Source organism: Malus domestica, chromosome 07, assembly GCF_042453785.1.
Source record: "Malus domestica chromosome 07, GDT2T_hap1".
In the NCBI taxonomy this organism is placed as follows: Eukaryota; Viridiplantae; Streptophyta; class Magnoliopsida; order Rosales; family Rosaceae; genus Malus; species Malus domestica.
Genome location: NC_091667.1, coordinates 10,435,311 through 10,448,524, shown reverse-complemented (window position 1 = coordinate 10,448,524; position 13,214 = coordinate 10,435,311). Strand labels below are relative to the sequence as shown.

The 13,214-nt window shown below is 35.2% G+C and overlaps 1 protein-coding gene across 2 annotated transcripts; it reads right to left on the bottom strand.

Moving 5' to 3' along the window:
- Window positions 1-602: 602 nt before the first annotated feature.
- Window positions 603-12,264, bottom strand: LOC103438971 (E3 ubiquitin-protein ligase BRE1-like 1). Of its 2 annotated transcripts, XM_008377517.4 has the most exons (20): window positions 11,485-12,264; window positions 10,131-10,292; window positions 9,918-10,002; window positions 9,042-9,269; window positions 8,780-8,941; window positions 7,506-7,684; window positions 7,326-7,409; window positions 7,080-7,199; window positions 6,797-6,983; window positions 6,546-6,706; window positions 6,403-6,474; window positions 5,070-5,146; window positions 4,477-4,671; window positions 3,156-3,228; window positions 2,987-3,073; window positions 2,683-2,820; window positions 2,398-2,600; window positions 2,154-2,319; window positions 1,179-1,356; window positions 603-911 (listed from the first exon to the last, which is right to left on the bottom strand). In XM_008377517.4, the coding sequence occupies exons 1-19, from the start codon at window positions 11,593-11,595 to the stop codon at window positions 1,225-1,227; spliced, it is 2,622 nt and encodes an 873-aa protein (XP_008375739.1). In that variant the 5' UTR covers window positions 11,596-12,264; the 3' UTR covers window positions 603-911; window positions 1,179-1,224. The 2 variants fall into 2 exon arrangements, with proteins under 2 accessions (XP_008375739.1, XP_008375738.1); XM_008377516.4 differs by having other exon boundaries at window positions 603-1,356.
- Between the last annotated feature and the right edge of the window lie 950 nt (window positions 12,265-13,214).

Here is a 13,214-nt window from a genome sequence, read left to right as displayed (position 1 = left end):
TTTTATAGTACAAATGATATTGAGATATTCTACATTAATTTATACCAAATGAACATGAAGAATTTGACTCAGGACGAGGATATAGTGGATTGAAGACGAAATCAGCACTGCATTGTGATGAAGAGCTTAAAGGCAAATTAGTTACTGACATACTGTTTTTCCATAGTTAAAGGACATAAATAAGAAGAGTGATTTCACACTTTTTAGCTTCTCAAACCTCTCTCTATTTCTGGCTATCAAATTGAATAAATCAAACAAAATCAACGGTCAAGATTAACAAAGGTGTGAGAAGCATAAAGAGATGTACGAAAATCACTTTTCAAAAAGAGAAACGGGGTTATTTATCTGCTATTCTTTTTCAAGAATCAATATACAAATGGGTGCACTGGTAAACTCAGATGAATTTGTTATTGAAAGTGCAGAGTCATTTTCTCCTTCAAACTGGTCTGTTTCCTCTCGCGCCTCACCTGTCCCTTCCGCACCCTGTCATTTTTCCTTGTAACCAAGCAAGCAAGAAGGCTGACAGGCTCACAACTCTGAAGGCTTAAACCGAACGTACAAAGAACAAATGGTGAACAAAAAGGAAGTTTACAGCTAATAAATGAACAAAACCGAGACCGTCTTTGCATTTATAACCAAATGAATAATCAATCTCAGCAACATTTACATACCAACTGCACTTACCAAATGACAAATTAAACAGCAAAAACAAGGCTACTTTAGACAACTCCCTAAACATCAACTAAAATCTGTACAGCCAATAGCTCGGACACAGCTTCATCTGTTTTCCGCAGAAACAAAAGCCCTCGGGTACAAATAAACACCGACTGCCAGTCCCCAACACAATATCTTATTCTTTTATGATCACGCGGGCAAAACCGCCTCTGGGAATACAATCGGTATGACAAGATCTGATAAATCCGACGATAAGGTGAGATTCCAGGGCTCCAACCAGTTAAAAAGGGCAAAACCAAAAAGAGTTTTATGCTGCACTGAAAAACTCAGTTATACTAACATCCTAGAAGCAGAACCAGCAAAACTAAGGTTATTTGTACCGATCCATGAGGGGAAGGGAGAGCTACTTTTCTAAACAAAGCTTTTCTAATTTTCACTACGATAACAATTACATTTGAAGCTGCAATAGCCCATAATTCAAGTCTCGGATCGTTTGCACTTGCCTCACATGCATGATGCTGATCTCAAGAAAGTTTCATCCGTCTCCTTTTAGATGTATACAGGTTTTACATCATTAGGTCCAAAGCTCACAGAACACCTCGGGCACTTCCTCTGTCGAGTTTCAAGTACTTTTTTCACACAAGGGTTGCAGAACAAGTGATAGCATTTTGTAATGACAACCTGGGCATTCAGATAAAGAAAAGAAACTAAGTGCTGTACCGGAGGCACCAAAATAACGATGATGATTATAGTAACATAAATTTTCCTATGACTGACTGGCCACTGGCATCTGAACTTTAACATTTCAATTCCGAAAAGATAAGGATGGTGGAAGAGGAAATAAATAAATAGCAAAAAGACTTTAAAACCACAATTGTTAATTGGGGAAAGCTAGCAACCTTCTTATTTCAACCTTCTCACTTTTACTCATGCCACGTGTATTCCATTAGCACGCAAAACTAAAACTTTAATTACGTAAAAAGTAGAACCTTAATTACATTAAGAAAGGAAGAAAAATATTGGGATTTAAATATAATTACAATTTTAGTTTTCGGTGTCAGTTTATTACACATGGCATGAGTAGAATTGAGAAGGTTGAGAGGAGAAGGTAAGTGAGAAGGTTATTAGCATTTCTCTTGAAAATAATGCATTCCATTTCACATACAAGTTGCCTTCGCTTAAAATTAAATCCATATTTGTGATGCTTCATATATCATTTGATGCCCTTATTCTTTACTTTCTACCTAAATTTGAAAAATAATGTCCTAACGTATGTCATTATTAAATTTCAATGTAAAGTCAGACTGATGTTCACATTTTCCTAGTTGCTCCACATATTAACTTGCATAGCATCTGATATTTGGACATTTTCGGCTCCAAAAGTTGATATTTTAGATTTTTAACCATCTAAAATCTAAGAATTGCTGAACTGGAAATAAACTAAATAAAGTATAAATAGAAGTTATTTCAGCTAATACCTGTTTTGTCCTGTCAAGGCAGACATCACATTTCAGTATCTCCTTGTATTCTCCAAGTTCCTGTTGAAGCTTTTCAACAATTGATGAAGCCTCCGTCTCTGCTCGAAGCCGTGAAGCCTTTCTTTTTAAAACTTCCAGTTCCTCCTCTTTTCTTCTCTTTTCAAACCTATTGAATAACAAAGTATGAGTTGACACCACCACTATAAAATGATTTGCAGGAGGGGGTGCAGAACATCTACTATACCGTTCCTTCTCTAGTTCCAACTGCAGCTCTGACAGACCCTTTCGACTTTCTCCAACTTTAGATTGTGATGCGGCTAAAGCCTCCCGTAACTGCTGAGATTGCCTTCGAACTTCTAACAATCTCTTTTGAGTATTTTCCCACGTAATTTGTTTTTGCAACTTATCTTCTGCTACTTTCTGAACATGATCCTTGCATATTTTCAACTGTAAAGAAAGAATCGAACAATCAGTTTAACTTAACTCCATATGAATCAAATTTAACGTTTTACAGAAGATTCAAAAGTACCTGATCTTCGATTCGAGCGGCTTTCATGTTATAGAAATTAAGAGAATGATGGCCTTGTTGAATCTCCCTCTCCATTTTCCTATTGTCCATGAGTACAGCATTCTGCTGTTGTCTTGCCCTTACCCCCTCTAAAACAAGCTGCAAAAAGAGCCACAAATTAAAACCTAATATTAGAACATGTTTATAATCATTCAACACTTTAGCATGCCATGTGGACTGATGCCTGTGAGTTTTTTTGTTCCCCTTCGGTATTACAGCATATAAAATTTAACCTTCAGACAAAAGAAAATGGCAAGTCAATCACCTTAATGTTATAGTCATCTCTCTCAGTAATTTGCTGCAGTAGATGTTGGTTTTGAGTTTGCATATCATCATATGCCTGTCCAATTGTCTTAAGAAAAATCAAAATAAAATGTCAGAACTATCCGATGACAAGGGAAAACTCTCATCCGCATATGCTGAAGAGCACTAACCTCAATTTCAGATAAGTATGCCTCGTTTTCTTCATTTTTGGATTTCAGAACATCAGAAAGTCTCAAAATATCCCTGAAATGCCAAGAGAAGGAAAAATCAAATTTCCTCTACGCAATAATCATGTCGAATGGAGAACTAGGAACAGCCAAACAACAGTGTACTAGTTACCATTACAAACTAAATGTAATCTATAATTCCATTGTGTTTTGATCTCGTTTTAAGCCCATATAAAGTAGGAAAGTCACACAAGTGTGCATAAAGTTGTCAATCCCATGAGTGAGCTGCCACAATCAATCATTTTTTGAGATGAAGGATGAATTGAACTATGGACAATTATTCCAATGCTTCAAATAAGTATGACGGTTCAAAGTGAACCATATACATACGAACTCCTTATTTTAGGCTTTTAGCTCATTGAGATTCCATAAGTAATAAATAAATAAATTAGGGGGATTCAATAAAAAGTAACTAAGAGGAAGAACGAGAGCTCAATCGTATTTTGTTAGTCCAAATCTGAGAAAATGAAGGGAAAGAGTGGAATGCTTCACCCATGCAACCTGTTAAAACCCAACCAGAAGACCCAAGGCTTATGTTTTCTTAGTTTCTTAAAAACCCTTTAAACATCCTACTAATCCTAGCATTTCTCTCGAACCAAAACACGACATTCAGCAAATTTTTTGGATAGTGCTATTCACACACCCATTTTTACCTCCCATACACCCTTGTTAATTTTTGGCCATGGATCTTCCTCAATTCATTTAATCCGACGGCCGAAAATTGAGAGGGGTGTGTGAGAAGTAAAAATGGGTGTATGGATAGCACTACCCATTTTTTGTTTGAAGTTGGGTAATTAGCCCATTGCTCCATTGCTTGAAGTTGGGTAATTAATCAAGCATGTCCACAGCTATTCATAAAGAAGAGAACTATTGTTCTTTTAATGGAGAGGAAAAAAGTAAAGAGTTTTATGGTACTCTGGTGTAATGGTAATGTTCCGGATGGTTTGTCTAGAAAGAAATACCAGGATTTTAAGGATAAATTTGGACAATGAAAAAATTGTTTTGGGTCTCGGTTTCTAATGACTCTAAAGAGTGCCCTTGCTTGTTGAATGTGAACAATTTCTTAGATTTCTTTGATGTTCTTTGGCCTGCATGTGTTGCAGTTTAAGACTGTCTCTTGATTAGCGGGTGTTATGTTTTTTCCACTGCATTTGTATTATTTGATACATCTTTTAGGTAGAACACTGATTCAATGTGTCTCTACTCATTTCATACTATCTGTTTCCTATCATACAATTAAAAAACTAGTCAGAAAAAGTGTAACCTTTTGGAAGCTTCAAATTTCTGTCTCAAGTCAGCAATCTCAGCTTCAGCAGCAGCTAGCCTTTGTTGAGAAATAGCCTCAGCTTCATTTGCTCTCTTAACCCGTAATTCCAAGTTGCGTTCGTCAAGAGAGGACTTCAAACTTTCAACATGAGCCCATGCCTTGCATTCTGAATCTCTAGCTTCCAATACATCCCTGCAAATAGAAAAAATCCACACATCAAACACATGTTACATTTGCACAACAAAACCAACACATGACAAGAAAATCAGCTGTTATTGTATAATCACATTAATTTTATGGAACTCATTTATTACAGTTGTGTTATAACACTGTTGAACAAAAGCCACTATGCAAGTAAACTAGAACATGAGATCTCAAAAATTCACTTGAATCAGTTATGGAAACCCAGATGCACCCTTCACAAAATTTGCATTGATTTAGTTAATAAAACAGAAACGATTTTATTTCAGAAAATACAAAGCACATTTCAAAAAGTCTTGAGTAGATGGTTCAAGTGTCATTCTTTGCACAATATGTAAAATGGAAGTAGTGAATAACTAAATAACCAAAAACTAGTACAGGCACTTTACCTTGAATCAGTCAATTCACGTCTATACATTTCCAAAATCAGATTTAACTCTGACTCGCTTTCCTTTAAATCTTGGACCTACACCAAATAAATGAGAGAAATGAAAACTTGATGAAGCAAAACAAATCACATGAGGGCAAAAAAGTACAAAGCAAATTTATAATCTGAGAGCCACTGATATCTAATACTATATGAACAGATGCAACTCAATGGGTGTGGCTATCTAAAATGTACATATGCATGCGTGCAAAGGAAACAAAGTTTATAAAATGTTCAGAACGGAAGGATCATATCCCTGTACTATAATAAATGCTAAGCACCTCCACTCTTACTTTTATTTCATTTAAAACCACACATTAGGAACTCAACAAGCGAACCAGACAGCTATATTATGTGTTCTCATCATCTTCCATAGGCCATTCAATATAAAACCGTAGTCTCAACTATTAGTCTTCAGATTTTGATCCTCACGCTCTGTGAGCATGGATTTCCTACTCAATGGGGAGCAGGAAATTAAAATCCAGTATATACATATTTTTTTTTTCCCAAACGCGTATACATATATACATCACTTTTCTAGGATAACTTTCAATCTAAATAGTTCCTTATAGTTGCTACCCTTTCACTCAAAGAATGGCCACTGAATATGCTGCCTTTCCTAGTTGCTAAACTTTTCTCTTTGGGATTACAAGTTGGGTTTTCCAAACATGTGCCGCCATTCATATATTGAAGAACCAATCTCCATCTTTCTAATAGAAGTAGCATAAAAGAACCAACAAATCTGATGAGGATTGACGCCAATTGATTCACTTCAACTTTCAAAACTACTTGCTCTCAAAGTCTCAATACAAGTGGAAGGTACGTATTTCTATAATCAGGACTTTTATTAATTTTAAACAAGAAAACTACAAAACAAGACAGACAAGAAGTCTGCTGTGGGCACTCCAATTAAAAACAAAGAAAGTCCACCAATCCAAACAAAAAAAATTATTCGGAATAGCAGACCAATCTAGATATATTAAACTAATACTAGTGAAGCTTTTAGCATATCCAACATATCAAATGGAAATGCAATCACTTCCACTAAACATAACAGTCAAAACATAAAATAATATTCATGCATTCAAAAAGAAAATAGAGATAGTCCAACACAATTGCTTAGAGATGACTCTTTTAATTTTATCCCAATAATAAAGGCTACATAAAAGTGCTCCTTGTACACGAAGAAACTTGACAAAAATCCTAGGTCAAATAAGACAAGCTGACAAATTCAAGTCTTCCACCTCATGATAGCCTTTAACATAAATTCAGTCACAAGATCAAGAAACACATACCACAACATTCAACTTTTGTATCTCAGCATCTTGATCTTTGGATCTGGCAGATAAAGTCTCACACTCTTTCACCTGTTTATAAAGGCAAAGGTTAACCTATTTCAATGCAACCAAGACTTTCACTGCATAATAGAAATACCCACCTTCCTATCAAGGATGCTGGATAGAGACTGCACATCAGCCTTCAAAGAATGAAAATCAGAAGCAGCCTCTTTGTATTTACGTAATTGATCTTGCATGGTGCCCATTTTCTCAGGAAATGATGAAACCAAAGCTTTAAATTCTTTAATGATTTCTTTTCTTCCTGAAATAGAGAACATAATTTCAGCATGTATACTGTGAACAAATGCAAGAATTCCACAGTTAAAAAGAAAAGCATCAGATATCCTCTAACCTGGTTCTCTTGATGCCTCTTCCAGCTTGGCTTCAATCATTTTTCTTTCCTCAATCTGTTTCTGTATTTCTGTACCCAGATCAGAAATTCTAGATTCAACAACTGCAGAAGATCTTCGAAAGACATCAGCAATGTCACTCTTGACATTAAGCTCCCTCTCCCTCCACACAAGATTATCCTTCTCAGCCTACTCCATGGCAAAAGAAAAAATCAGCATTACAACACTAAACTTTCAAAAAAATTACAGTTAAAGGCATAACTGAAACTACCAACCAGTTACAACCTGTAGTTTCTCAAATAAGGCCTGGCACTCAAAAACTTCTGACTTTGATTTTTCTATTTGATCTCTCACCAAGAGAAAGGCTTGGGAAGAAGAAATACATATCACATTCTTAAGCATGTTCTGTCAATAAAATATCCCAATTTTAGTAAAACGGCTGAATATGAACTAAAAAAAGTGCAAGAAAGTAAAAGTAAAGTTGGACTTGCATTGACATAGAAAACGACGATAGTAGCACAGTAAAATAACCTGCAAACTAGATAACTGCTGTAATATTTTTAGCCTTTCTTCATGAAGGCCTTTGATGTCCATTAGTCGAGATGAAGCTTGGTCCTGCAGAGCTTAAATCAATTGATAAGCTTACCCCATCCAGTATAAGTTTTCAGAAATCAGTCAAAAAATTCAAGAAGAGAAAATTCATCACAATACCATTAGATCCTTGAGAGTAGACTCCATATCTTGCAGATCTTTTTGCTTATCTCTTACCCTATCAACATGCTTGTTCCCAACATTTAGAACTGGGGAAACTGTGCCTTTTGCGGTAGTAACTTTCTGTTTTAGTTGACGATCACTGTCTTCTAATTCACCAACTACAATTTTTAACTCCCCTTCAAAACACAACGAAAACATAACCAACTTTCAGAACATTCAATGACCTATCAAACCATGAAAAGCTGCCACCATCCAAAGATTCTTCCTTTCTACTTTGGGCCGGTGATTAAGCAACATTTTGTTTGTGGGAAACAGCAGTGCATTAATAAAAAATGAAAAGAAATAAGTGCAAGAAAGATGGAGAATTCTGCACCTTAAGAAAATAACAAACTAGAACGCTCATAGAGAGAGAAACTGTTAGGTTTTTCCAGCCCATGATAAGTTGTCCTAAGTCTATAAGGAATTATAGTCTTAGAGGATTAAATTGTTTTCCCAATTGGAGTTAGTTTCTCAATTGGAGTAGGATTTATAGCTAGATTCCAATTAGGATTAATAATCCTTATTGAAGAAGACCTTTATTATGTCTATATAAAGGGGCTATTGTACTAGTTTTGAATGTAAAGGAGCAAAACAATAAATTGTATACCACTCAAGGGATTAGAGTGAGAGAATATTGTAAAGTGTGTGCGAGAGAAAAGAAATAGTGTATTTCTTGTTCTTGTTCTTTCAGGTATTTCGTCAAGTCCCAGTTTTAGAGATTTGGCAAGATTATTGGTTGTACTCATTATTGATAAAGTGAAAGATTGTTGTTGCTGTCCTGTGGACGTAGGCACATACTGCCGAACTACGTAAATTCTTGGTGTTATTTATCTTGGTTACTTGTTTTTCGATTTCCGGAGATTGTTCTATGTTTCCCATTCTTAAACACGATATTCTCAACAAACACTCTCATTGTGGGGAGGAGAAGATACCAACCAAGGTGGATTATTAGACTCTTACATCCTGGAGAGACAGACTACCCACGAAGGACAACATTAATAATCAATGCGAAATCTCCCCCACCCCCCACCCCCAACAACCCTCTCCACACCGACCCGCTCTGCCCTTCTCAACCCCAAAAAAGATACAAAAAATAAACGTGTGTGTATATATATATATATATATATATAAAGAAAGATAGAGCAAACAAGGAGAAATGTTAAGAAAGTATCTGGCAAATTATCTCACAGGTTGGTAAAAAGCTGTATAACACAATAGGTGTAAAATTTTACCTTTCAAACGTTTAAGCTCAGCTTTATTCTTTGCATCCAAGTCACGGTGGCTCTGCAGTTCCCTTGCCAATGTTCTGTGCTTCAAAAACATATCCATAAAGGCCAATCTCAAGTTCTTAACTTCATTTTTAAAGTCAGTTGATGTCTTCTGCCTACTTGTGCCTATCAAAAGGAGCAGTATACAGAATATATGAGGAGTAAGTTTCAAAGGAACTAGATCATAACACATGACATTTGAAAGACATCTAATCTAAACTCTCACCATCTTCTGGAAGCTCTTTCACAAGTGCATCATACAATGCATCCTTCACACGCCACTGGTTGTCAATTGCAGCTACAACATTACATACAATATTCTTAGTCTTTTCACAGGGAGCACCTTTATCTTCTTCCATCTGATTAGAACTTTTATATGTACATGAACTTTCAGTTGCATCTGCTTGTGCAAGACGGTTAAGAAAAGCATCCTGCAATGCAGATGGAGCGCCATCTGACAAAACAATACAAGGCAGACTTAACAGCAAGTATATTTGAACAATCATAGTACTGATTATAAGTTGAAAAAGTATGATTTCAAATCACCATAAAGATTCTCAAGCTTAGGGGGTATTCATCTAATTCAAACATAGAGATGAAAAGAAGAATACAATGGTAAATAACTTGAAACTCAAAGAGTTGGAGCATGGTACTTCTACGAGCAGAAGAGCTAGCAAAACCACCTAGTACTTCAAAAATTAAATAGAGATGACAGCGTACAAAAATCATATCAACTTGTGGCTTTCAGTTGATGCTTAAAGGCTTGTACAGAAATATTAAAGATGCCCATAGATGGACCACCCCTTAAAACTATTTTACAGTAAAATTGGATGGCAGGATGAAGAACATGTTCGTAATTTCTGATGAAAAGAATAACAGTATTCAGTATTCAACCCCTCAATCATAATTAATTAAAAACGAAGTTTCCATTCCGATATGCAACAATCATAATAAAAAAAAACCATTAGTTAACCAACTCAGGACTTTTACACCAACTGCCAAGTTTAATATACAATATACACACACAAACTTCAGAAAGCTAAAACCAGAATTAACTAAGCTTTTTCATCATGACTACATTGAACGCAAGTTTGATCCTCACCTTCCATGATGGAAATGTCTTTAGCATCTTTCTGACTGTTCGATTCTCTTGTACGGATGGAACAAGATTCCAAGTCATTAACCATCTATTGTCAAAAACATATTGTCAATTTCCCACAATCAATATAGAGTACCATAACCATAACACCAAAGACGACAGAATCATAACAGATAAGAAGGAAATAGAGAACAATCACACCACAGAGTGTCCTACCTCTTCCCAAGACTTATTGACCACCGTTAATATGGAATCATATGCCTTTTGCTTGTCCTTCATTTGAGAAAATTTATTCTCAAGAATAGAGTGCTCCATCTTCTGAGTCTCTAACTTCCGTGATAGATTTTGATTTTGAACTTGCATGACAGTAATGTTAAGCTACAAGTCAAAATATACAATATAAGTTCAAAAAACAAGAAGATTACATGTATTTATGTATTTCAGCTAGCTGATCGTATGTACGCCAGTAAAAATGTCTATCAGCTTTCAAGAGGGAAGTGAAAGAAAGATATGCATAAATCTTACATCACTTGAATAGCTGATTGACAAGAGCATTTGGTCCATTTGTTAACTCTTCCCCAAAAGAGGATAGATTTGAAGCGAATTTGACATTCATGTTTCATTGTAATTTCAAAGAAATGTTTGAAATTTAGATTGTTCTCTTCATTTATTCATCAAGCATTCAAATCAGGGCTATATAACTTCTCACTTATTTTCTTCTATCTCCCACCCTATCATATATCATAGCCCAACCACTTTACCTTAGAAATGACAATTCACAAAGAAAACAAAAGTTAGAACATCTGGAGTGCACACATCATCTTTAAAGGAGGAAATGTTATCATATTTGTATTGAGTCATATACTCTACCCTAATCCGTTTATATCAAGCCAACCTATTTAATAATCGAAATAGTGTTTGAGTCAACACACATTTCATTAACCATTAAAATCAACTAATCATACCCTTAACAAAATAAAGATGCACCCAATTCAGATATCAGTAAAAACCAAGAAAATCTTTATAAGGATTCATACAATACAGAGAAGAAACGAAAGGGAAAAAAATCCTCAAATGGGACTAGTCAAACTTGTCTTTCACAGAGAGTCTTGCTATTCTGTTTGACACTAGCCCAATTGATCTATTCTTAACGTAAGTGGGTTTCATCCCTGAGATTGTGCCAATAAGAGCAACCGTGACTCGTTGTCTACAGTTTCCATACCTAGCTGCGTAAACTCTAGGTACAACTGAAATGAATAAAATCACCACAAATAGCTGGGGCAAAAACCAGAGACTGAAAACTGCAAAGATTAAGCGGTAAAGTGCCAACCTATCCGTATACTAAAATAATTCAATTGGATAAAGTAGTAAAATTTCCTCAAACTAAGATCGATTGATAAGTTCAATGGTGTACTATAAATCCTTCAACAACGATAAGAGCACGAATTTTGTTCGAATCATCGGGCAAACTCAATCAACAAAACAACAAATACTAATAATCCGAATACGAAACCTCCAATTCAAACTAAGAACAAAACATATGAGCAAATACAAGCACAAAAGACCACACCTTTTTGTCCTCGGAAATGGGCAAAATGGGCTGCTTCTTAGCAGTAGCAGCCATGGGTGATAAGGAGTTAAAGTGACGCCGTTTTCGATCAGACTCACCTGTGCTCCCCATTGGAAACCCTAGAACCCGCAAACACTTCCACTCACATTACACCAGACACACCCCCACAAAAGAAAAACGGCCCCAATTCAATCAATCCCTTTTATACAACAGCTAGGCAGGCACACCATCAAACCCTAAAAATTCCAGCACAAACCCTAGCTGGAAAAAGCCCTAGAAATTTTCCCAAAAAGAAAAAAACAGTTTATTTTACTTTTCTGCTCTCTTAATCGGTTAATCCCCAAAGTCTCCAACCCTAATTCAAATTCCACAACTGCAATTCAAAACCCTAATCTCTCAATCTTAAGATTGTCAAGGAATTTTGATGCATCAGATCTCTCTCTCTCTCTCTCTCTCTCTCTCTCTCTCTCGCGTTCTCGGCTGAGACTGGAAGCCCTCAACACACAAACACTCAGAAAAAATAAATTATAAAATAAAATAAATAAAATAATTTGACTTTTTTATGGTTTTGTAAATTTTGTGCAACAATATTTAAGAAGCTGAAGGGGCAAGCGTGGAATTGTGTGAATTTTAAAAGGGTGTTTTGGGATAGAGAATGATGTGTGATTGGTTGGGTGTGAGGTTGCACGCGGTGCGACAAGCAGGGGATTATTTGGTGAGTTTCACTACGAGCTCTCTGCATGATGAAACTGCCACCCTGGTTGCATATGTAGTTGCCAGTTGGTCTCTCAATTTGAGTGACTTTGACTGTTTTGGTTAGTGCGATAAATTAACTTTTTTTTGTTCTGTGTGCCTGAAAATCATTAAATAAAAAACTTTTTTCAATAATTCTTTTCGACCAACAATCTAACCCACTAACAATATCGATTATCATAAACAAATAAATGCAAAAGAAAAAGTTATTAGCCTTACAACGTTTTATTTAGTACAATGATACTTTACATTAAACAGAGCATGATTTGGTTTTAAGACACACGATGGTCAATTATCATAATTGGTATCGAACCTGAGTAGAATCTAAAACTTTACACTTACAAAATGAATAGAAATATCACTACCCAGTTTACAATTCTTAACAATGAGTAATTGTAAAAACAAAAATCATTGTGCAACTCATTTCTTACAATTTTTTAATAATGATATATTAATAGTCTAACACTATGGGTCGAAAAATTATTGTCGAACTCATCATCACGGGTTCAAATTTAAGACTTTGCACTTACATGTGAGAAATATCACTAAAATTGTCTAGTTATTTCTCACATTTAATCATTCACTTATTTATGAAGAGAGATTTGTGAGCAGTGGTTGACGATATACAAGATTTTCTTGATTTATTGACACAAAATGTTAACTAAGGTTTAGGTAAAGTGGTTAAAAAGATATAATCTCCAATATAAAAAAATAAAAAAGCTTTGGTTAATCTTTATTTTATCTAAATTAAGACTCTGTCTCTAAATTCACGAAGCTTAATAACAAATCTGTATCTAAATTCAGATTAAAGAATATAGTAAACAATTTAAATTTTTAACAATAACAAATAACATGAAAGTGCAAACATTTAAAAAAAATCCATCTTTGAATAATCACTAATTTTCCTAAAAGAAATTCGTATAAGAATGCAAATGTATAGCACCCAAATACATCAATCAAAACAAAATGATTCAAAT

What these genes read in the sequence shown, in the direction of transcription:
- LOC103438971 (XM_008377516.4), bottom strand. Translation starts at nt 11,595, where the DNA reads ATGGGGAGCACAGGTGAGTCTGATCGAAAACGGCGTCACTTTAACTCC. An exon ending in GAAAGAGCTTCCAGAAGATG is followed by an intron (nt 8,942 to 9,041) that starts GTGAGAGTTTAG and finishes TCCTTTTGATAG; the next exon opens with GCACAAGTAGGCAGAAGACA. An exon ending in CGTGAATTGACTGATTCAAG is followed by an intron (nt 4,672 to 5,069) that starts GTAAAGTGCCTG and finishes TTCTATTTGCAG; the next exon opens with GGATGTATTGGAAGCTAGAG.